The 25510-nt window shown below is 53.4% G+C and overlaps 1 protein-coding gene across 4 annotated transcripts in view; it reads right to left on the bottom strand.

Moving 5' to 3' along the window:
- The window catches only part of ZFHX3 (zinc finger homeobox 3), a 545789-nt gene that overhangs the window by 17252 nt on the left and 503027 nt on the right, over positions 1-25510 (bottom strand). For 3 of the 4 annotated variants that reach the window (XM_042797341.1, XM_042797342.1, XM_042797343.1), the window contains 3 exons: positions 20219-20326; positions 8848-8981; positions 8440-8640 (listed from right to left, as the gene is read on the bottom strand). In XM_042797341.1, the coding sequence (XP_042653275.1) occupies positions 8440-8640; positions 8848-8981; positions 20219-20326 (443 nt within the window). The remainder of the gene's footprint in view (positions 1-8439; positions 8641-8847; positions 8982-20218; positions 20327-25510) is intronic. The other variant, XM_042797344.1, reaches the window with a different exon arrangement.

Here is a 25510-nt window from a genome sequence, read left to right as displayed (position 1 = left end):
GTCTGCAAAATGAAAAGCTTTTGGTAACCCTTTCCTTGCTCTGTTTGATGTGATCCCTTCGCCTCTCTTCAGGTGTTTGTCTAGAACCCACACCATCACAACCAGTGCAGTGCTTGAACACCAACATTTTGAAAGAGCTGGAGAGTTTGCGCGCTTCAACCAGAGATACCTTTTGAAAGCCTCAAATGCATACGGTCACCTTTTTCTTAAAAACTGTGTTTCTTCGGGCGTATCCGGCCACACACAGAACATACAAACTGCCTTGCCAGCAGTCTGCAGGCGGCTGGCATCAGACACCGGGCGACGAATACCCTCCTGGCCGTCCGGAGCCCGTGTCCCAGGCCCCCCGAGGAGCTGCCCCACGGCCCCTGCCCGGGCGGGCGGGCAGCTCCGCCGCCCCCCGTGCCGCACGCCGGCGCGCGGCTGCCCGCGCTGGTTGGGCGCCCGCGGCGAGCGCAGACACCTCTGGAGCCCCGAGCAGCTGCGTGCGCCGCCCCGCTGCCGCTCAGGGGGCATCTCCCTTTCACCAGGGCTGCGCTGGCCGGGGGAACAGAAACCGGCACCGACTCGCAACGCTTGCGGTGCTTCTGCTCCCAGCCTGACTGCTGGTGTGCTTCCTAGCAAAACAAGTCTCTCCATCCTTCCGTCAGATACTAAGAGGGCCCCTGAACCTTGGATTTCAGACGAGAGCGAGCGAGCGAGCGAGGCTGTTATCTGCGCGCCGGGCTACCTTGCTTCCTGCAAAGTCAAGGACTGCAAGGCTCCGACTGAAACGCGTGAGATGTTGGCAAATCCGTGGTGGAGCTGCAGGCAAACCCATGGGCAGGACATGAAATCTTCCTTATCTGCACACAGGTCAAATCCCGGCAAACACAGGCTAGGCCTTGGCTTCACTAAGGGAACGGAAGCAAAAGCAGCCCATGAAAAACCTCAGGAACAGAGGTTCGCTGATGAGCGGCTGCAGGCATCCGAGCCGCCTCGGGAGGGACGCCGAGCCCCCTCCCCTGACCGGGACGGCCCGGGCACGGCCGAGCGCTGCGCCCCGCCAGCGGCTGCAGGAAAGGCAGCTGACACTGATAAATCACCAGGAGGGAAGCCGAGCACACCGAATTCATTCCAGCTTTTACTCTAAGCAGGAGTATCTGACGGCTGTGGGTGGTGGGCCGGGAGACGTGAAAGGTCACCGGTTAATTCCCGGTAGCCGGGCTTGGAGGTGGGGGACGATCAGGGACGCCAAGGAGGAAAGGCAAGAAGGAGCCATCCCTCTCAGCTTTATCAGCAGGGAGAGCGCTTTCCTAGGATCTTTAGGAATTATGAAAAATAAATCATGAGAAATTAAAAAAAACCCCAACAGAGTAGAAAAAGAATAAAATTATCTAACACCTCAGCTGCACATCATTATAGAAAACTGTGGGCTTTTTATACGCATTACAGTAAGGCAGCCATCCCCACTACCACACTCAGTACGACGGATCAGTAATTGTTTTCATACACTTTAATTAGAAAAACTCAGATGGCTATGAATAATAATGGAAAAGAGAGACTTTTGCACTTGAAAGGTTGAAGTCAATCAAGTGTGAATGACGGCAAAAAAGAAAAAAAAAAAGACACCAATTCATCAGGCCTCTGTTGTCTCGCCGCGTCTTTAATCATAATTCCTGATTGGGATTCAAGAAGGCAGTAAGCAGCGGTTCTTTGTCTGCCTTCACCTTCCGTCAATTAACTCTCCCCGAAATATAATCATCAACCTCACATGCTCCTCTGCATCTTAATCTGGGTCTCCAAACCAATAAGTCCTGCCCTATATGTGTTTAAGTAATTACCTTTATCTACCTGCATCTCTATAGCCACAGTTCTCACCCTACTTCTACCCCTCCCTCCACAATAAGAAAGAAAATAAAAAAGGGGGGAAGAAAAAAAAAAATGGCTGTGGTACACTGAACTGCTACAGGCACAAAATCCCAAAAGGCAAACAGAAAAAAAGCGCAGGAAAACTAGAAATTTTGGATAGGGATACAGGGCAACTGCAGGCAGTCCGGACAGCCACACAGTGCTGGCCCTGGGAAGCAAAACCTCGAAAATAAGGCACTGGTCTTGCTTCAGCAACGGGACCTGCTTTAGTCCTCTATCTGTTTAGCACCACTCAGGCAGCTCCCGAAAGTGCTGCTTGTTCCCTATGACATTTTCCAGGGCAGGACTACTCTGTCTCTTCATCCCCACCGACCACCCCTGAGCAGGTAGCAAAGACAAAACCAGTGCAAATAGGCTGCATGTCTCAAATCACTTTGCATTTGCACCGAGTTCCAGACTGCCCATTTTGAACTATTTGTGCTTTTACACTGCAAACCCGTCCGATGATATACCATTTCCTGGAAGGTGCAGAAAATGCCTTGCACGTTGTAGCTGCTTTTAATATAAACAAATAGTGAGAGTACCAAGGGGGCAAGACGGCTGAGTAGGCCATGGCCACCTGACAGATAAACAAGGAGTGGTGCTCTATGACACAGCATTTTGTACTTCAGATGCATTTAAATGGCATTAACTGTTCTGGCGATAGAGGGGAACATGTTTATCTCGAGCACAGCCTGTCTTAGCGTGTGCAGTTGTCAAACGCTCTCCACCTCCCTCTCACCTGAGCAGGCAATACCTGGCACGTAATCCTGGCACCCACCCTCAGCTCTGCTCAACGCCTCGATCCCCCCGTTTAAATGTCTCTTCAACACTGTTTTGCAATGGCAACCTGTCAGTCAGCGTGAACTGTTATTAAAAAAACCCTACAGATGTAAGCCCGACAGGCGTGATCTGCCGTCTCCCTTTCCTTCCTCTGCACATACGTGTTTTGCTCTGACATTCAACCGCATCCTCCTCACAGCTGCCGCCGCGACCTCCTGGCCCGCAGGCCACCAGCAGAGCCTCCCAGCTCGGCAGCTCCGCTCCGCGGGAGCAGCCCCAGCTCCGCGCCCAGCCCCGAGCGCGCCCGGCCCCCCGTGCCCCTGCCTGGGCTCTCCCCTTGGTTGCTCTCCCGCCGTTACTGCACAGAAGGCAAACGGTTCCCCTGACCCCTGCTGCTCTTGACCTTTCTGCCCAAACGAAGCCGGGAGGTGGGGAAGGGAGCAGCAGCTCACTCCTGCCCACTCTTTCCGACAGCCCGGCATTCGGATACCACTATGTGGATCAGGTTCTGTCTATCTGTACCGCAGTGACCAGAGTCAGCGCCTCCAAGAAAACCCCGAATGCTGGGGCAGGCCCTCAGGGCACAGCCTCTGCTCCAACCGCCCCGTCCCTGTCCCCATCCCCGTCCCGCTCGGTGGGGTGGGGACCTTCTTGGGTAAAGAGTTTGGGCTAGAGACTGTGGCGGCCCCTCCTGCTCCCCACTTTGAAACATCTCCACTGTGGTCTGTACCGGGGGTGGGAACGGCACCGGGAGAACCTCTCTCTGGAGCAGACTGCAGAGAAGCTGCCTTAGAAGATGGAAAGTTGTTGGGACAAGCCTCTCTGCTTCTGAGGACCCTCCCTTTTGGATGAAATTCATATCCCTTGAAGCAGGTAAAATTTCTTTATGATGGCAAGATCCGCCGGCAGGCATGGGCACCCCAGTTCGATGGCCATTTCTATAGACAATGTGGTCCAGAGGGTGACTGACAAAAATCCCAAGGGCTGACCCGCCACGTCTCCTGCCTCCCTGCCCCACGAACATCCTCGGCAGATCGCACAGGCCCTGACACCTACAGACCTGTCACCGCTCTGGAGAACAACCCGCAGGTCCTCTCCTCACCGGTGACAACCTCCAGCAGTGACAAGCGTGGCTCCTGCCACTACCAGATCTACCAGATTTTTAAGACGATGAGCTGCAGAGCCGCTTACCAGCGCAGGCCGGAGGCTCAGGGCTGCATCACCCCTCCCGCACTGGCCCCGGCAGCGTGACACAAGCATATTCTTGGCACGTCAAAAAAATTAATCTTGGAGAGCAGTGAATAGCCAGCTCCCCTTGCGCACTGGATCTGCCTGCTCTGACTTTCCTCCAAACTGAGTGACCAAGTGTGTGGACAGTCCATGCAGTTGCTCCGTAAATGCCCCAAAATGCTGAAATCATGTGGCTTTGAAAAGAAAATCTCTAGAAGGGGTCTGAAGAGATACATTACTATCCCTACGTCCATGCAACCAGGGGGAAATACACATGCAATGCAAGGTTCCCGAACCAGACAAAGGAGGTAATTTCCATTACAAAGAGAGAGAGAGGGTGCTGGAGTGAAAAGCTTCATTAGACTCAGAGAGGCAAAGCGATGGCAGTATACCAAGGTCACTTCTAATTTAGACCATCTAATTGGCAAACATGGCTCCAAATGGCTATCATCTCACAGGGCTCAGAATTAATGAAGCCCGATTATTTTCATTACCTTCATCCGAGATGGAGAATGAGACACAGAGTGAGAGGGAAAGGGGGGAGTGAGAGGGGGCGAGAAGGAGGGAGAGAGAAAAATTGAATGACAGCAGAAGGGAGAGAGCAGTAAGAAAAGACAATAGGAAAGAGGCAAAAAATGTAAAGACAGCAAGAGGGAGAAGTGAGGATGGCAGGGATGGGCAAGAATTACTCTTAGAGCAAGGGAGAAAAGAAAAATATGGACAGACGGCTGAAACACTGCGAAGACGCCCTGAACCCAGGAAAACTGACAACAGAAGTGACGGGAGAGGAATGTGCAGAAGGATAAAGCCGGCCGCGGGAGGAGGGAGAGCTCCCCGCTCCCGGAGGCTCTCGGGAAGCCGTCCCTTCTCCCCGCTTGAGCCCATCAGTCTTGTCAATCGACTGTGCAGGCGAACTGCACTTCACCCTCATTAAGGGGCTCTCTGCTGGAGCGGTGCAGGCCCGAGATCAGCAAAGAGGCTGTTACGTGGAAAGACGGCGATTAGACCTGCTTAGGGCGGCTGAAACGCCACGTAAAATGAACCTGGCCACCTTCGCCCGCCAGCCCCGCGGAAGGGAAGGCGCGGCGGGGGGGGACGGCGGGAGCCCCTGCCCCACGGGCCCCCCCCAGCCCCCCTGTGTGCGGGGCTGCGCTCCTCTCCCTCGGCCCCGCCAGCCCCCGTCCCAGCGCCCGGGCAGCCCCTGGGACAGCCGGGTTGCTCGCTCGGTGGCAACCTGGGGCGCCCGGCTGCTCGCTGGTACGAGAAGGACGGGGCGCGGAGCAGCCAGCTCCGAGATGCTGAGCGCAAGCAAGCAGCCGTTACCACGGCAACAGACATATTAGACACTGCAGGTTCCTGAAAGGCGTCTGATAAGGTATTATTAACTGGAGCCTCCTCCAAACGCCGAGCGCAAAGACACTGTGTCGAAAGGGACCCGGCTCCCATTTACTGGACTGCAACTCCCTCGCGGTGGCACCGAGACCCGCTTCACGCCTCGGACTGATGAGGGAATCCTGGCTAGAATGAGCAGTATCGGGAACCTTAGGTGCTGCCACATTCTGCACAAGCCATATTGCTTTCCCAAAATAGTTGTCGTTTAACGCAAAAAAGAACCTCCTCCCTGACCCACATGCTAACTGACTTGAAGCAGGAGAGGCAATCTTCCTCCCCAGACGTGTCTCTGGGTACCAAAGGAAAGAGCTGCCCAGGGCCTGCGGCAGCGGCGAGGTGGGAAACCCAGGAACCAGCAAGAGGACGAGTCCCGTGGCGGGGCCAGTCTCGGGGCTCCCAGCGGAAGCACGAGGCTCCGCTCCAGCCCAGCAGACGTGCTCACCTAAGGGGACTGTCCTCCGCAGTACGGCAGCGGCTTTGGCCACATCCTCGGCGGGGTGTCCCGAGCTCCTGAACGAGCGGCCGCTGCCCGTCGCCCCATGTCCTGGAGGACACAGACCCGCTCAGGAGGAGACGGGCCAGCCCAGCCGCGGTGCTCCAGACCGCGCGTTCTGCCAACAGCCCAGCTCAGAAACGAACCATCTCACTTCCGTGTGCCAGATACCCGTAGCAAACCGGTTACGCCTGCTGGTGTAAGTAAGGGGCTCAGATTCTGCTCACTGCTCTTGTAAGGTCAAAATGTCTTCCATCAATTTAGTCAGAAGCTAACAAGATTCGTTCAAGTCCTCAGAAGGCATTTACGCACTTAGAGCACCATCAATCCAAATGGATGCAGAGAGCGAGGTCTTTGTGCCAGGACAGCTCCTGGACCCAGGTACACGAGTGGCTGGCAGATCAGGGCTACGTCCTGCCAGAGCCTGTGGGCATGGCCAGCTTCACGGGGCTAGGGAGCTGCTGGAGCTCTTCTTCCCCACCTCTCTCTATTTCGGTATTCAGAGAGTGCTGGGACCCGTCAGCCTGGCTGGATTTTTAATGGGTTTTATGATGCGGTGACTACTGGGGGCACACGTGGTTCTTGGGGGCGGGTGGGAGTGCTTGGTCCAGCCGTGGCCACCACGAGCCTCTGCAGCCAGCCAGCACGCCGGGCACCTCTTCAGCTCCCGGGGAGCCCGACGGGGCCGAGAGAGAGCGTAGGGAAGTTAGAGGACAGCACTTGGTAAGGCAAGAGGGGAAGATAAAAAGGTGTTTGAGAAGGAGCCACAAGAGGACTGGAAGGGTGATAGAAAGGTAAGATGAGACAACTGTAAGAGAAAAGATGCGCAACTCTGCAGGTACTTGTTCAGGCGACGTCACAGGAGGGGAGTTGATAGAGAACACGAGTATTATGACAAACACGATAGTACTCGCCTCCATTGTCAGGCGTCAGCAAAGAAGGGAGAAAACAAGCGGAAACGGGGTGCAAAAAAAATATCACCAAGAGAAAGAACTGACAGGAATCAAAATAAATACTTATTTTATATACTTGGTGACAAGTTCTTAAATGCAGACACAGCCTTGCCTTAAAGATTATATGAAAGAAATAACAGTGTAGAAATCTGACAATACATCCCATTTGTGAATTTAGAAGGGTTTTTGAAAATGTGCCTTATTAATTCTACCTGTGTCTTAAACTGACACTAGCAAATGGAAAGGCACACTCACGTGAAACCTATGAAAGGGGAATTCATGAAAGATGCATTCTGGGACTCAAAATGTTATTTACTGAAGCAAGTGCCTGAGTGCTGGAGTGGGGTGAGCCTTTGTGAGCATTTCTGCGCCCTGACAGCGTGTCCAATTCCCGCAGGAGCGGCCCGTGAGCTGCACACGCGACTCCGCGCCGACGCCGGCAGCAGAGACGCCGGGCCAGCGGCTCGGGGGTGAAGCAAGCCGGAGCACAAACCCAGGTCTCACAAACGAGAACTCGAACTTCGCACTGTTAACTTGCTGCTTCTCACCAAGCACTAGCTCTCGAGTTAGATGAACCTTGATTCCTTGGAGATGGCGTTGGAGAAGGATTCCCAGGCTAGCTCCTAAAACAAGCCCGCAGGGCAGGACAAGAGCTTGGTGCGAACATGCTTGTGGTGAACCACAACCTGCCACCTGAAGTTTCTGCTCCCCGTCAGAAGCTGCACAAGCAATAGCAATCACAGCCCATACCCGGGCACAACGTTGTTTCACAAACAGCTTGACAAGTGGAGCTGTTACAGGTTTTGAGCTCCATATGAAGACAGTTAACTTTAGCTAGTGAACTTTCACTCTACACTTCAGTGGCTAACTTCTTACTTCAGAGAATTTTAAACGTTTATGCTTATATTTTAATTTTAAACCAGGCATTTCCAAACATTTTAAAAACAGCACTTGAAATAGCTCTAGTATTCAACAGTCCTGTAAGGTTCCACCTCCCTTGGGCCAATGGCAGCATATCCCTTGCTTGTTCAGGTTACCCCGAGAAAAGGGAATAGTTACACAAATAAAGCATTGTAATTCTGGCTGGAGCAACTCTTCACAGAAGTAACAGATCCAACGTATCTCATACAACCATAACTGATCCTCATTAAGTGAACGAAGTGCAGAATACGGGCTACACCACGGGACTTTCTCCCCTCCATGAGATGAGACCGCCAAGGGAAGTTTCTCCATTGCTTCTTAAAATAATATTTTAAGCAGAAACCTGACACCTGATTTCCTGTAATGTTACCTTAATCACCCTGGCTGTCCTTCTTGGGAAGTGCTCATCAACACACAAGTACCTTCTGCAACAGGAACAGCACAGCACATCAGCTACTGCATCTCCGAGAAGCTTCTGTGCAAACTGTGATCCCATGCAGTGACCTCAGGAGTTAAAGAAGATCGTATTTATTCTAATTTCTTCACAGGGAAATTACTCAACACTGAAACACTGCCAGGTTCCGCAGTGCTCAAGCAGGGGCAGGATAGCCTCTTCAGACAAAACACACAGGGGTGGGAAAAACCCAGACGACAGAGGCCTGGCAGCTGAAGGAGCTGCCCACGACAGCAAAGCCAGCCCGTGCAGGTCAGGCCGTGCCTCTCCTCTTCCCCTCTGCGAGGAGGGCAGCAGACATGCCTCATGACACAGGCACTTACCGTCATGATGAGTTTCTCGACACAGTCAGGCGACACACTGTGCAGGTGGGTGAGGTGCAGCTGCAAATGGATCTTGTTGTTCAGCATGTCCTGGCAGAGCGGGCAGCGGAGCATGGGCTGCACCGAGTGCTGGGTCATGGCGTGCACCCGCAGCCGATTCACGTCCGTGTTACTGTACTTGCAATACGGACACTGATACATCTGCAGAGCAAGACAAATGAATCACGCAACAGTTACGGCTGCCGCTTTCCTCTTTCCTTACAGCTAGACTTCCATAATCTGATGCCTTCTCCTACCACCAGCTACTGCCTTTCATCCTCCTTCTCCTATTTTATTCTTTGCTTTTGGCACATACGAAGCAAATTACCTGCTTGTAGAAGCACAAAAAGCTGGGTTCTTCTTCCTTACCTGCTCTGATTTGGTCTCTTCTGAAGTTTTTGACCATTTAAAGGAGAGAGGCGACTCAGAGCTGCTGGGAAACGATATTCGTTTAGAGGATGCTGGAGGCTCTGTCAGCTCCTTCTCTGCCTGGCTGGCTGGTGCTGAAACAAAAAGAGATTTATATCAGGACATCCCCAAAGAAGCTTAAGTTGGACGAAGACAGTATTTCCATTTACTCTGCTGCTGTTGCTGGAAACACATACCAAGGACTTGGAGGAGGATGAGTCTGTGGACTAACTTAAGTCCTACAACGCATGCCTGGCCCCAGGAAGTTCATTCCTGATTATCTTCCGTAGCAAGGGAACCATGTCGCTTACAGTTAGAAGCAGAGAAATCTCAGCTATTTCTGTGGGCTGCCTGCAGCCTGTTTGGTGCAGGAGAGCCTTGTCCTGTGTTTACAGCAGGCACTCGCACGCCTGGCCAGACGTGGAGGCCAGCGTGCCGCCTCGGGGTTCGGCGGAGGGGTGGGGGTCAGGGATGCGCTTCTCGGCGTGCCGCACCTCGTCATCGAGCGGCTGGGCTGGCTGGGCAAAGCAGAGCTCACACTCCCCGCTCACCTGGGACGTTTCGTGTACGAACACTCTGCAGTCCACTTGCCTTGGAGGTGGCTGGAAGTGGTGCCCGTCAGCCCGGGCGCTGGAAGCCGCGACACACGGCCGGGGTGGCACCAGCCCGCACGCCCGGGGCAGAGACCCAGCCTGCGGCCCGTGCCGGGATGGCCCGGGACCTTCTCACGCTCTAACAAGCTGAGGAAAGGTGATTTTATTTCAGCAAAGCAGAAGGCAGCAAATGAGCGCAGAAGTCAACGGCAAAACACTCTGCAAGTTGCGGCACTTGGAGAAGCACATCCCTGACCTTTACCCCTCCCCCGAACCCTGGCAGACTGCAGTACATAAATTTGTGGGACATCTATTATTTAAAAACTGTAAGGACAAGTATATTATACACAGCCCCCGTCTCCTCCTCCCCGAACACACATTCATAACAGTACTTTAATCTGTCTCGAATCGACTTCAAACCCATTTCGCCCTTAATGGGAGTTATTCATTTTCACTTGAAAGGTAATATATGACAGCTGGATATTTAATATGATGGATCGGCTGCCGATTAACAAGGCACTGTAGCATTCTTAGACTGGTCCCCCCATACTCTTCCCCTTGTCTCTTATTCTCTTTGTGAACCCGCTGGTATCCACTCCTTGTTTCAGCAGATGCCGTAAGATCCAGGGAAACGGCTTCCTTCTCAGAGATCCTTCTGTTCATTGGCACGAGCTCTATTTCAGAAGGCACCACATCACAGTAAGAAATACAACCCTCTTTTCTAACCGTCTTCCCCGACAGAACCCACCTTGAAGCATTCAGTCAAATAGAGGCAAAATAACTGCCAGGAGAGGGAAAACAGGTACTGCGAATAGGTGACAATACTGTCAGAGGGAAGGAGGGATCGGAGCAGCTCTGGTACTGCTGAATTTCTCCGGGCAGGCTTGGCCGTGCCAAAGCCTGCTCAGAGGTGACGTCCTGCCCCGGAGCGGTGCCCTGCCACAAGCCTGGTGTTTCAGCCCCCAGGGGTTGCGCAGCCCCCACGCGCCGATGCGACGTCCTGGCTGTACCTGAAACCAGAACTGCAGGACCCCGCTGTGCTGCCAACTCCATGAGAATGTCCAAACCGAGAATTTCTTTGTGTAAAGCAAGTCTGTGGCGTCAGTGCCGCCTTACGGGCACCGACACAGGTCCTGCTCTGCCCCGGCACAGAACGATGGGCTGCTTCTCAGGTCAACCCGCTGACTGGAACCCGAGACCCTCACTGGGGTTCCGAACTGGAAAGTCATTGAAGAGGTCTACAGGACCAAAGCTGGCCTGCCTTACTTCCTGCTGATAAAATGTGCTTGGAGCACGAGAAGCACGGCCCCAGCCCGGACCCACCTGCGCCGCTCCTCCGCCATGGAAAGCAGTCCCTCCCGGTGGGCTCGGGGAGGCAGAGACCACCACGAGAGCCAGCACCACGGCGGGCGAAGGACCACCCTGCCTGAGCCTCGTGTGATGTGAGCGGCCCCGAGAAGGAGGCTGATTGCTGCTGACGTTGTCCACTCCTCGGTGTGACCTTGGACGTTGAACCATCAGCCCCAGTCAGGCACCGGGACGGGTGCCTGGAGACCCCAGGCCTGCCGGCACGGTCACGCAGCCAGGCGAGCTCGGCTCCAGGCCTGCACCGGGCTGGGGCAACACCGCCAGCCACAACTTCGGGTCCCCGCAAACTTCTCTGCCCCGGGCGGTGACTGTCCCCTGCGCCGTCCGGGCAGGGTGTCCCTGGGCTCTGGATCTGTCCACCGTCGCCTCGAACCTTTGGGTGTCATCTGCTCCGCAAAACCGAGAAGTACGGCAGGGAGCCGTGCTGGCACTGCCAGCCCTGGGAGAGGGGCAGGGGATGCCAGGGAGGAAAAGGGGCGACTGGAAAACCTCTGCTCGTGTACACGGGTCACCTCTCCAAATAAAGCATGACAACGCTTTCTGCTTTGGCAGCAGTCAGAACCGTGAAATACCTACAAAATTGCATTAATAAACCCGGGTGAGCTCGGGACACTTACAACAGCCCCGGTGACCCCACGGGCGGCAGGATCTGCGCTGGCCCAGTGAGGCTCGAGGCGCTCGGGGAGCCCCTGGTCCCCTGGTCCTCACCCTCTGCCACCGACTCCACTGGGCACCTCTTCCAGGGCTCCCCGATGGGATGTTTTCAGATGCAGTGACTCAAAATTCAGCAACCTGGCTGACGACTACCCCAGAGCTGCTGAACACTAGCTGTAACCTGCTAGTGTCTCGACAGGATATTCTCCTATTTCTTTTCTAACGAGAAGCAGCCTGCTTAGAACTAGGGAAATGTAAAAGGTAATTAAAATTTACTTTACTTACAATCTCCAAAATGCCCAATTTCATTGAATGCACTTGATCCAACCCATAACTTTAATTCTTCAAACCCAGAATTATTAATGATTGTCCAGACCCCAAAATAACTGGTTTGTTGCAGAGTTCTGAAAAACGTGTATGGGGTATTTGTTCTAAGTATTATTTTCTGAGTTGACAGCTCAAGTGGGAATTTTAACATTGAGACCAAAGTTTATTGCTGACAAACAGCCAAACACACGAAGTGACACATTCGGTCCACATCACAGATCAGAGGAATTAAGAACTCTGTTCTGCCTGGAGAAACGAGGACACGCAGCTCGGCGCCTGCCTGCAGAGCTCTCCGGCAGCTGCGCGGGACCCTCATGTCTGCACCGAGTGGATGGGACAAAATTCCCTCCGCTGAAAATGTCAGAAGGGCCTTGGCCCCGAACGGCGGCTCGGCACCAGAGAAGGTGGAGCACGAGGCCTGTGCCCTAAGCACGTCCAGCATCACGATTAGAGGTCCAGGCCTTGCAGGAAAGAAAAAAGGAATCGAGGTTTACAGTATGGTGTATGCCTGTGTATCAGTTAGTATTTCGATTATTCTGACCCTTTAAATGGATTTACTTCAGATTTGCCAACCTTAGAGAAAAATCTGCCTTTCTCAACAATGTACCCGAAAGCCAAGCTGCAGGCGTCCTGTCCTGTCACAGCACTTCTTGGAGAGCTACTTGTCTTCTTGCTCTTCCTCGGCAGCTTCTGCTTTTCAGAAGAAGAGGAATCCTCCCAGGCGTTATTTCAGAGGTGAGATGGGATGCTTCCTTGGAAGTGGGGATCCCTTCCTTTGCTAGGTCCAGAGGCAAAACCAGCAAGGGTCCCCAAAGCTGCCTGGTGGGAAGGGCATTGCCACCCCGCCTCCCAGCCATCAGATTCTTTTAGCTAAAGTACCACTGACAGCACCTTCATCTAAACTTCCATCTCCCAACCCAGCAACATAATGGAAAAGCCAATTAAATGATTATTAATTCATGCTGCTTTCCGTAAGCCAGAGGTTCTCATCTCCCTGCATTCCGTAAACCAGCTTGCCACTTGCCCTAGAAATTTACAGTGGGGTTTCTGCTATCGCCATTGATCTAAAAAACAACACCCTCCCTGCCCCCAGCCTACCGAAAAAACTCCCTTCCTGCTCAGTTCAGCAGCCGGCCTGGGAAAAAAGTTTTCAGCGGGACCAGGGAACTGTGTTTTCACTGCCTGATGGAAAATAAAACTCCATATTTGGTGGTGCCTCCCTCCTCAAACCTCCCCTGACGTTTTCCTGGAGCAATTGCTCAGCATCCCAACCCTCGGACCAGAGCAACCTGCCTGGTCCTGCGGCTGGACGTGCCCACGATGGCCGTCACCCGGCGTGGCCTCGCGGAGGAGCATCCCTGAAGCGGCTGTGGTTTTCCTCCCGAGATCCTGGGGCTGGAGCGGGCTGTTTTACCCGCCTTCATGCTCACGCAGCCCTCCCCGTGGGGGACAGGCAAGGCCGGGCTCTGCGATCCCGAGCTACCTGCACAGACCCACTAACAGCAGCAGAGGAGCCCAGAATAGCAGCGCACGCAGTTTCGGTCTCAGCCTCTTTGGCAGACAGTTGCCATCCCGCAGAAATGCACAACTTGTATATTAAGCAAGAATAACTCAGCGAAGGTAACGGCACCGAGAGCCTGCAGGGACTGGGAAGCAGCCGGAGCCCCGCTCCGGCCTCCCCGAAAGGGGACCTGGGTGTACAGCTCCAGTACAGCGCCGCCCGTTCCTTACCTCCCGTCTTAATAATGTATGGCTGAATGTTTCTTTCTGGAACGCTGTCTGTTTACATTCCTTATTCCCTGAAGGTACCGTTCGTTCTAATAAGATGTTGTAGCCATACTAACAGGCCTGTATATTGCCTGTTGCTCTACAGTATTTTTTCGGCTCTGTATTTGATAAATAACGTGAGCGCATGACAGACAGAAGTAAATACACAGAGATTTGCAAGCACACTTTTGTACTCAGACCTTTATTGCTGCCTTTAAGAAATGTAGCCCTGAAAATGGTCAAATAATTTGTTTTTCTAATGCTGTGTCATACCTTCTAGCCTGCAGTGAGTATGAACAACTGAATTACTATTAAATATTCATATTACAGTACCCAGAAGCCCCAGCCACCACCAGACTTTTCTTCCACTCTCTGCACAAACACAGAACTCCCTGAAAACTTTGTGGTGAGACGCCAGGCAGCACAAGGGGCACGTGGAGGCAGAACCACGAACCAAGAGCCAAGGTGCTGGCAGAGGGAAAACGACCCGTGCAGCCCGGGCAAGAGGTACCGGAGCAACGGCACAAAGTCACGGATCGATCCCAAAGGTTACGAGAGTCCCGAGGCTGAGCCAGGGAGCTGAGCCAGCCGGCACGCTGGGACGAGGGTCCGGGTGCTCGCAGATACGCACGTGGCAGCGACGGCGGCTGAAGCCGCCCTTGGCACCCGAGTAGCAAAACGCTGCGGCGAACGAACCCCCAAGGAAAGGCCTGGACCAAAGCCCGGAGGTTTCCCTGCCCCGGGAGCAACTGCTCCCTCTTTGCTGCTCAGAGACTTGTGCAGGGCAGGAGGGAAGATGGGGTACGCAGAAAATCATCCCATCTGGTGCCCAGCACAACCCCACCTTTCAAAGTGCTACCCTAAAGCGCCTCACTTTTTCTTCCAGCAATGGTGCCCAAGACCATACCTTTAGAACCGTGGGGAATAGTGGGCTTTTTTAAATTGCAAAATGGCTGAAAGGAAACAAGCAATAATCTTTTATATTTACTTATTTCACACGGTTCTTGCACCAGCTATTAGTCTGCGTGAACATTACTGTCCAATTCAACTGAGTAAACATTTCAACTAACCTACCATGAGGGTCCGTATCAACTGATTTGTGAAATCGATGTGTTGAGCCACGGAGAGGGTCTAAAAAACAGCAATTCTGCTAACTCCTTAAAACCAGCAAGAAGGGATCACCCCCACTGCCGGGCGGCACAGAGCTACTGGGTGAGCAGACACCACCGGTGAGGCGAGGGTAAGCACGGAGGGCAGGGATCGCAGACGCTCCGGCAGAGACCCGCGCGCGGACGAACACGCGTGAAAAGTATCCGAGAACGGCAAAGCGGCCGCAGGGCCGGCGCCGCGCTGGGGGTGTGCCAGCCCAGCGCCCCCAGCCCGAGCTCAACGGTTGTTCCACTTGGGCCTGATCCATAACTTTGCTGCTTTTTCAGAAGCAGCTGTACTTTGCTAGGTACGAACAGGGAAAGAAAGCTCAGGAAGGAGTCACAAACCCAATCAGCCTGGCCGTGGGGAAGAACCGAAGGGTCCCGCAGCCCCCCGGGCCGGGGTGCCCCGGCACGGCCATGGCAGATGCTGCGCGGAGGGCGGCCGGGGACGCTGCGGGGTGGGGAAGGGCCGATGGCCTTCGGGGTCCTCCCAGACCCCCACGGGGACGTCGGCCCCCAGAGACCAGAGAGCAGCACCCGCGGGCGCTGCGGGGCGCGCGCCGAGCCCAGCCTGCCCAGCCAGCCGCCGCACCCAGGTGCCCGGCCCGGCTCTTTCCTGGGCTTGAGCTGGTGCCCGGGAGCCTTTTGTGCTTCGTAAATCCCCAGGAAAAAAAGCAGCATTCCAGCCGGCCTTCCCATCCCCGCTCCTAGGCTTCCCTCACACAGCAGCCGGGGCTGAGAGCCGCCCCACTGCGCCCCTCGTCCCCTTCCGCCCAGCCCACTCTCGCCCCCGCCTTTACTCCGGTCCCCAGAATACCCCAGCCATTAAGTGCTCAACAAATGCCATATATTAAAAAAACAGAAAAAAGCGGCAGCAGGGGGAGGGGCAGTAATAGATTTCCGTCAGGATGTGCCTGACCTGTTTTTTTCAATTTCAGTAATTAGAAAGGCAGTGGGCCTGTAGGAATTATTCATAAACTGCAGGAGCTGTGCAGTATACATTTATGTTAAACATGTCAAATCCGATTGAAATCATGCCTGCCAGCACCATACTCCATAAACACACTTTTCTGCAACAATTTCCCAGCTCTCGGCAGCCCATTAATACCTCCTTTAATAGCAATCTACCACGGATTCGAATCAGGGACGCTCCATTGCACTAATTGCTCTGTTAGGTGAGCATCATGGATTAAAAAAAAAAAAAAAAATCATTAAAAAAATAAAAGCCCTTCAGGCTATTCCTCTAGAAATATTTCATTTCAGTCTATATTTTAAATAGAGTTTGTTTCTTGTTTTTGTGGAAAAAAATCTGATATCCTACATCTATACAACTGGCAGTGCATTAAGAAAGTCTCTTTCATAGCTGGGTCACTGCAGACGAAGCGCTTCTCTCTAGGCAGAAAACACATGTAAGCCCCACCCCAAATCTCAAAAGTCTCGTAGCGATCTACCCCGGTCTGATTCAGGCTTTAGCCGGAAAGCAATGTGTTGAATATTAATCATTTACATCCTGCCGTAAAAACGGAGTCGGGAATAGCCACAATTCCTACCCTCCTTGCTGGTTTGCTTGTGATAAATCTCACGGTCGTCCCGATGAGACACTTTCTAAAGCTCAGCCCCAGGCGGAGAGCATCCCCCTTCCGCGGCCCGGAGCGGAGGGCAGCGGCCGGGCAGAGCAGCCCCGGGGGCGAGGGGCTGCACCCCACGGCGCGTGGGAGCCAGGGGAAAGGAGGGAGCCCGGAGGTCCCGCCGGGGAACGGGACAGCGGCCCCTGGCTCCGGGTGGCGTTTCGGGAGCCGCCCGAGGGCCAGTGCTGCGGCTCAGCCGCTCGCCGGGACGATGGGGACGGATGGGGCAATCAAGGTCAAATGGGCCCTCACCCGGGACTGGGTTTCCCCTGGGCATGTTTCAATAGAAAGTATTACCTAAACCACGTTTCTGCTAAAGATCATTCCATTTTAAAAAAAGTAAAGCCCGCATTGATAAATTTATTTTGACCGATCTACAAAGAAAGCAGAGAAGCTTCTCCTTTCAGTGCCAGCACCGAGGGCGGTGCAGCCTGCCTCATGCGGACGTCCGGCCGGAGAGCAGGCACACCACCCTGGCTCATCCCTCGCGCGCCTGTGCAGGGCGAGCTTGGGACACACACTCCACATTTCATTAGAGATCTCACAAGTCTTTAAGAAAGTGGAAGAAACAATCACCCAGTGTGCAGTTAAGAAACTGAGGCACAGAAGGTGAGTGAACTGCCAGGGAACGCAGTGATGAGATTGCAGCACGATGAACAGAAATCAGGTCTATCAGCCTCCGCCTCAACACGCTCCTCCCCGGCTTGGAGCCTGCCCTTCCATCTCGCCCACGCCCCACCTTCACGGCACTGCACGGCCCAGAGCCACTGCCACAGGTCAGCCGGTCCGCCCGGAGCAGGACAAACTCTGCCTGCTTCATTCCCGACAGCAGCTTGTCCAATCTTCTTGAAAGGCCTCTGAGGAACCTTCCCAGAAAACACACTCCAGTGTTTCACAAGCTGGACCAGGAGAATTTTTTTTTTATTTCTTGTCTAACCTCAATCTTTCTCCCTTCAATTTAAGCCCGCTGCTTCTCGTCATCTATATCCTGGATGTAGAGAACAAATGATTTCTTTCCTTTCAGAAGCATTTTATGCACAAGAAGACTCATCTTGTCCTCCCCTTTGGTCTTTTTGGGTCAAATAAGCCTGTTTGTTCCATTTTCTCCTCACAGCTGATGCTGTGCAGACCACGCTCTGTTCTGGGTCATTCCTGCTGTTTGGGCTTTCTGAAATTGCTCCGTAACTTTCCTGACACCCGAGGCTCGGAAATGGAGCTTCCCAGCGCTGAAGAGACGCACCCATTCCTCCTGCACCATAATGCTTGCGCTTCATTTTGAGACTGTCCTGAAAAGCAGCTTTAAAAGTCTTCTGAAGGAGGAGATAGGACATGCTGACTGCAAACAGGACCTTCTTCACACACAGGGAAACTGGGTTGTGTTGACGTGATTTCTTGACAAATCTGTGTCGACTGTTACTCATCTCATTATCTTCCTGTCAGTACTTACAGTTGTTTGGTCAATTCTCAGGAAAATCTGGGGCAAGCGGAGCTGGCAGGTGTGCGGTTCCCCAGCTACTCCTTTACTCCCTGTCTGTCCCCTGGCAGTACTCCCCCTGATTTCTGTAAAGTCACAAGAGATACCAGCTGACAGGTCTGAGGGTGCTTCCGTCACCTTCTCCAAACACCCAGGTATGGAGCAGCAGGTCACAGACGCGACAACATTTAGTTTAGCCACGTACTTTGCAGCCTGTTCCTTCACAGCTGGACGAGCTCTGCCCCCGGTGCCACTGACCCGGCTGCTCTGGCCTCTCTCGCTGCTGCGTCTGTTCGGTGGAGACGAACGCGGAGAAGGTTTATGTTCTTCACTTGCTGACATCGAGGTTGATAGCCTTCCCACCGGGCTGAGCTGCAGACCAGCTCCTTTCTTGCACCCTCACAGCGAGTGAGTGCTTCCTTGGTACTGCCTGGTTCCTGCCCAGGTTACACCCAATTTGTACCGTGGCATCTTGACATTCCTGTACATGCAGACACTGCTCTTCTGTGGTTGTCGTGAATAACCTGACCTAGTTTCCATTCCCTCCCATGTCCGAGGTCCAGAAGGACATGGCAACGCAGCCATGCTCCTCCAGGGAGCTTGAAAGCAGAAACAATACAAGGCCAAGGTGTGGGACCTGTTTTGCATAGCCACTGTACATAAACGGTGGATAACTTTTTATTTTTTTTTTGCTTTAACATTCAGGGGTGATGTCGCTACACATTTGGAAGCAGGACCTGAATTCAACAACAGCATGTGCATACGTCTTGCGGAGGCTGTACCCTTCAGCCTTGCAACGGCTCTGGACAAGGCTTGTCCAGAGCTCCGTGGGCTTACGTACACAGTCTGCGTGTTCCTTTGTGTGTTGTCCTTTGAAGGCTCGAGATGTTTGTTCCTTGTCTGTTGTTTTACTGGCAAACACCAAAAACGGGTTAGGTATTTCACCAGCAGGATGAAGAAATAAAGGCATGCACATTTAGAGTTTCTGGAAAGTGTTTAAAAAGTAGGTTCTTCATTTTTCCTGACATGTTTTTACATATAAAAATAATCTTTTCACACAGATCAGCTTTTGTAAGTGCTTCAGGTTTGGACAAAGGGTCCTACTCACCCTTTAAGAGATTTAGTAAATATACGATACTTACATCTTTCTGTGACACTTCATGAAGTGTGCTCTTGCTTAGGATCACACAATCCCACACAGCAAGAGATTAAAAATCACCTACAGCCAAGCAAAATCTGCATCTCTGGGCTGAAGAATGGGTCTGTGATGGGGGAACAACATGCAGAGCAACCTCAGCGAGTGAAATCTAGACGGAGAACATGAGCTTCAACAAGCACTAAAGCACAGCTTGCCTTCTTCACCAGTTTGGACGCATCTTCCAATGGCTGAGATCAAAACTGTATTGAGATGAAAGATCACATTTCATTCCTCTGAAGAGAGCGTAAGCTGAAACATCTCTTTGGCTGTGGCTCACTAAGAGGCAACCACAAACAGGGCAGGAGAAGGCTGCGTGGAAGGAGGGTCTCTATGCAGACTGAGAGAGGCACCGTACCAAACAAACCAGAAACTGGGAATCTGAATTGCTCTGTCCTGCATCAAGGAAAAAAGAGTTCCACTTCCAGTGCCTGGCCATCTCCAGAGGAGGACAATCTCGCAGCTGCTTTCTGCTCAAAGGCAGGGAATATTTAAAAGATTCTTCCTACTCACCTCTGCAAGATAGCAACCATCTTCTGGGAAAGACAGAGTAACCCAATACTTTTGTAATTAATCCATCTAAGGATTTTGTGAAGAGAAACCTTTCAGATTGCACGGCAGCAACGTAAGTATTGCTGCGCATCTGCAGTTTCCGTTCCAGGGTGTCAGGGCTCCCGCAGAAAGCGAGCAGGTAACAGAGCACAAGCACAGGGTCTGCCTCTCTGCTCTGCCCTTCTGCAGCAAAACCTTGCTGCCGGAGCTACCGTGATGAAAAAGCGGGCTAACAGGCCGTCAAACCTTAACAACGTAGGGTGGGGATTCATGACATGCTTAATCCCACCTAAGTGCTGCCAGAGGGGCCGTCCCCCTCTCCCTCCTGCGCTCCCAGGAGCTGAGCCCCACTGCCCAGGGCAGGCCCAGCGCCGCTGAGCGCGGGAGCTGCGACCCGCCGGCCCAGCGCCAGCCCGGGGCTGGGAGGGGGGACCCGTGGCTGACCACGGCTCCAGCTACGCGAGCGCGTCACGAAGCTGCACCCAGAGACTTCACAGAGGAAGGAACTTACGTCCTGCTGACAGTGCTGTGCTGCACGGTCATTTAAGGAAAGAGTTTTGCAGGCTTCTGCTCTTCCCACTTTCCTTTCCTGGATTTAAAGAAAAAGAGGGACCAAAACCCACCTGTCCATTTAGTCTGGTCCTTGTCCCCTCCGCTCTCTTGCTCCTTGGCAGGCTCTTCAGCATCACCGGCTGTTTCATTGGGCACTTCCACATCTTCAATGGATTCTTCTGAAATGAGAGCAGCACAAATAGTAACAAAAATGGAAGTCAAAACGTAAGAGCAAGTAACTGCCACTGAGCAAGAGCAACAGCCGACGCTAAAGCACAAGTGTTGAGTGGCAGATATCAATGTCACCCAGCCTTCTCCCAACACTACCAGCTGGCTGGTCAAGAAAGAAACTAGAGGGGAAAAAAGTGAGAGGTGAAGATGAAATGAAGAATCTTGCACACTTCTACCACTTAGAGCTACTGACATCCCCTGCAGTGTAATGTACAGGAAAACATTTGCCTGGTGTGAGAAGGTTCTGCCCAACCATGTCGTGGATTAGAGAATTGTCAGGGACTGACTGGAGCCTCCAGCACCTTCAGCCTCAGCCTTCCTCCTCATCCCCACCTCAAGCTCTTTGGGCCGAACGGTACCGCGCAGTACAGACCCTGGTCTCCAAGACCCCCGAGTTCACCGCAGAAACACCCCCACTCACTTCTGCTCAGACAAAGCAGGGAGCAGCACTGCCTTCTGCAGACATGGCCCCGACACCAAGCATGGGAGGCAGCTGCTGGGGGTCTTATTTTCACCCCAGTCACGGAAGAGTTTGAGCACACGGGCAGTACCATACAGGTGCAAGAGCACGAAGGAGAAAAATTACTCAGTGAAGTGAAGCGCTGCAAGCCCAGACCAAAACACGGAGTGCCACGGCCCCGCCCGATAAGCAGGCACCGGCGTGCCGAGGCCGGCGGCACCGGCGTGCGGACACGGTGCGGTGCAGCCCCGCGCAGAGGCACCCCGGCCAGGCAGGACAGCGCCAGCCAGAGAGCTGCCCCCGCCAGACCTCTTACACCAGGGTGTAACAGCCACATTACCATCTAATACCTCGGGTATTTATGTACAGTGCGTGCAGCTCGACAGCCACCACGTAATTGATGGGGGCTACATCAACACTGGGAAGAAAGGGTACTTTTAAGCCATTATATTCTCTTTTAGACAGGATAGTTCATAATTTCAACTTGCATTATCTGGTCATGGTAAATCCTAGGCTATCCTGAGGTTTTATCTGAACTACCTAACGAGTTAAAGCACACACCCTCCCCCCCTCCTCTGCCTAACAAAGACAGGGCTAGAAATCAAGATTAAAAATATATATTAGGAGATTGCAGATACTCAGCAGCGCCCTTTGCGAATGTGACAACCTAAATCAGGGAGGAACTTGTAAAAGCACCCAGAGATCAGCACTGATATTAAGAGGAAGGAAGCACTGTGATTTATACTCTACCCCTCTTTCACTCTTTTAAAAGCTGGAAACTCTTGAGAGCAGCAGGGATCCCAGTGGTCTTCGCCTGGGAGAAGAGGACCCCAGAGTGAGAGGTGTGATGGGTGGCATCGCTAGGCAAAGGCACCTAACACATAGGGAGATACAAATTACTGATGCAGGGGTGAGATGAGCAGTCTGCCTTGGGAGACAAGCGCTCAAGTTTGCTGGAGACAAGGGCTGTGAAATCAGCAGCTGGATTCACATTTCAGAAATTAAAATTCCATTTTTTTTTTTTCCATGCCGGGGAAAAACCCCAACAAACTGGCCCCCAACCCAACCCAACCCACCCAACCCAACCACCTTGATGCTTTCAAAACGCTGCCGTGCAGGGTGGGGTAGGTCCTCTTCAACTGAGGCAGTCAGCGCAGAAAAAGCAGATTTTAGCTGGTCCTATTAAGAACCTTCACGAAGGGGTTTCTGTGACTGCATTCACATCTTCGCTTGAACCTCTCTCTGGACACCCAGCTCTTGCTGCTGGCTCCCCGGGCCCCCCGACAGCCCGTGCCGACAGAGGCGGGTGGGGAGCCCCGGCCCCCCAACAACAAAGGGTGCCCGGCCCGCCGGCACTCCCGGCTGCGACCCGGAGGTGTCAGCATCGGCATGGGAGGAAGAGGAAGGGCGAGCTGGCTGCCCGGCTCAGACGCTGTCTGGGCTCTAACCTGAGCATGTGGAAATAATACACGTCTTCAAGTGCACTGTCTGGTTTGAGGGGAATAAAATAGGACATTCATAAGCAGTTACACCATCTGTCTTTATACCATCATCATCATCAACAAGGGAAAAAATAGCTCTTTAAAATGGATGAAAGCCCAGGCTGACAGTAACCGGAAAAATGTGAGCTATGAATACCAATAACGGTAGAAAATGATTAAAAAACAAGGCTACCCATGGCAAATTCTGCAGCCCCGCTGGGCCTGCAGCCCCTCATACTGCAGCCACAGCCCGTCCCCCCGCAGACCCCGGCACCACGCGCCCCCCGGCCCCGGGTCGGCTCCTCTGGGGGCAAGATCTGCCGCCTTGGCTCGAGCGCCTCTGTGCTGGGCGGGCGGGCTGCATAAATCATGTGCGTGCTGCAAACCCTCCTCCCCCTCCAGCCTGAGCTGATTTTTTCTGAAGAGTGTTTTTTTTTAAAGCAGGATGGGAAGGGAGCAGAGTACAGGACACAGCTACCCAGGGAGCCTCGATCAGCTGGGACAGGCCCTGGTACCCCTTGACCCGGCCCCTGGCCCCTTACCGAGGGCAATCCCGCTCCTCTCCCCGGTGACTTGGGGAAGGGGAAGCACCAACTCCTGGCTGCCTTGTGATCCTCTGCCAGCAGACTTCTTTGGAAGGCTGGAGGCGACCCTGCTCTCTACACTCAGCCCAACTAGTCTTGCAGCCGCCAGCGTTGGAGCCGACGCCGGGGATGGCCGGGGGAGCGTCCCCAGCCACACCGCTCCTCAGTGCCCACGCGCGTGGCCGAGGGCTTTGCACTGCTGAGAACCAGCCTCCGAGAGACTGCACACAGGGCTCAAGCATGTGACCTGACCCAGCTTCAACAATGAGATCCTCCAACGCTGAAAATAAAATGCAGCGGAGCTCCTGCTCCCGGCAGGTTTGCACCCAGGCTCTCGGGTGACAGCTCCGCAGCTGCCGAGGCGCGGCGGCAGCTCCCAGGTGCCACGGCCGCTCCGGGCAGCGAGCGCGTGCGCGAATGGCACCCGACCATCAATCCTCCTGCATTTCCCTGGGGCATCCTTCTGAGGATGCCTGTCCTTCTGGACAAGGCCAGCATCACGACTGGTAGGGAAAGGTCTGTTTTTCTCCTCAGTGCACTGCACACGCAACAAGGAGCTTCAGAGCTCCCATTTTAATTGTCTGCAAACCCTGGCGCCACGCTGCTCCCATGCTGGGCTCGAGCAGAGCTGGCCCCCATCTCTTACTTAACGCCCCAAGAGCCCTGCAGGACAGATCTGTAGCTGAGCGGGAAGACCACCTTGTGACCAGCTCCCAAAGGCTGAATGAGGCCACGGGCAGCAAGAAGTAGGGAATTTATTTCCAAACCACCATGACTCTTTTGTTACTGTTTGACCATACCGCCCTGAAGCCGTACACCCCGTTAGGACTCTTAACAGCTCGACTGTGTTTTGCTTAAGAATAAAAACTCCACCAGTCATTTTGTAGTTAAAAAGGTGCTCAGCTTAAAACCGTACATCCTAAGACGTGTCCCGAGCGGGGCTGCTATCCAGAGGGTGGGAAGCCCCTGCAGCCCGTCATCAGTGTGCTGGGAGTCCCTGCCAAGCCAGCCGAGGGCCCGGGCCGGGACGTTCGGGGAGCTGAGCCCGAGGGGTGGGGGTCTGCCACAGAGGATGTTCTGTAAGAGGCGATGGTGGTGACTCCCAACCTGGGAACCTTCGTAAGGGGCTCTGGAAGGCCACAGATGCTACTGCAGCCCATGCCCAGGGGATGTAGGGGCCAAACCGGTGTCTCTGGTTTCCAGAAATGCCGACGACACGGTGTTTATGAGCTCACGCAGGGTAAGTGGACTCATCCTCTGCAGGGAGCTCGCCAGGGCAGGTTCAAGAGCTGCTGCTCTGGGATTTGCACGGGGCGGGGGGGTTGTGTCCCACTGAAATACAGACAACACAACCTGCGCCTGGGTCCCTGTGCTGGAGTGCCATCCACCAGGCCACGATGCTTTATTTTCATGACGGAATTTCCCAACCGCTGCGGTTCAGGTCAATCCCAAGAGCGAGCAGGTGCAACTGGGGGGCACCTGGAGCCCAAGGAGCCTGCTCTTCCCTTCTACCAGATCTGCCCCATGCAAAATCCTACGAAGAATCTTTTCTTCCTTCATGAATAAATCATTTTAGACAGTGGTATTTCCTTTTAATTTAAAATTAAACCATTCACTGGGGGGAAGAGAGGGAGAAGAGTCTGGAAAATCATGAGTATGTGACATATGCAGATGTCAGGGAATCTCTGACTCAGTTACACACTGAAAATGTGCCCAAATCCCTGCGTGCCATTGCACCGGACCATGCAGGTGCATTTCTGCCCCTTTTAAAACCCAGAAAGTTTGAGGGTTGGAGAAGTCAGCAAATCCTGACTGGATGCAGGCCAGCTTAAACAGCCCAAGACCTCTCACCTCCCCTCTCAGCTGGATTTTCCTTAACAAACCGGGATCTCTTATCCGAAGGGATAAGGGGCATTTCAGGGGTGGCGGAAATGTAGGGATGGGAGAGAAAGAGCGTGTGCTTGCCTCTCCACCCTCCGGCAGGCTCAAGAGCTGAGAAACATTAGCTGTCATGAACCACAATCAAATCAGGTTTGAAATATTTAGCAGTGGCTTGGAAAATGCGGTGGTGCAGCTCTGACAGGCGAGATGTGCAGACACCCATTTTCCATTATAATGGAAATATCAAGCCTGTTCTGAATATGTATAACCTAGAAAAATGTATTGATTTTTCATTCGGCATTAAAAAAATGAAATACCCTGCAGCTGTCAAAAGCCTTTTGTTAAAAGCTCATCTTTCCTGGAATGAGGTTTACCAGAAACAAGTTTTAATTGTACACAGGGTCTCTCCTTTGAAACAAAAAGAACCCCTGATGCTCCCTTTTTCAGGATAAGTAGCCAAAAAAGCCCGTAGGAAGACAGGATCGAGACCTGGCTGACTTCTGCAAGCTGGCCCTGTCAGGAGAGGAGCCAGCGCTGGCCTGGGTGCAGTCGGCCGCACACGCACCGGCACGGCCGCGCCGGCTCCCCGCGAGCTGCCGAGGGGCAGCGTCCCCCGCCGATGCCGGGGTCACGCCGCCGGCCCGCGGCCCAGCACGTTCCAGAAGTTCAGCTGCTTTAAACCAGTTTAAACGTGGGGTCCTAGGGCGCTGGGAGGAGATGGGCTGT

The sequence above is a fragment of the Tyto alba genome, unplaced genomic scaffold, assembly GCF_018691265.1.
Source record: "Tyto alba isolate M040663 unplaced genomic scaffold, T.alba_DEE_v4.0 Super-Scaffold_26, whole genome shotgun sequence".
In the NCBI taxonomy this organism is placed as follows: Eukaryota; Metazoa; Chordata; class Aves; order Strigiformes; family Tytonidae; genus Tyto; species Tyto alba.
The sequence above is the reverse complement of the archived record's forward strand: the minus strand, read 5'-3'. Positions and strand labels throughout refer to the sequence as shown.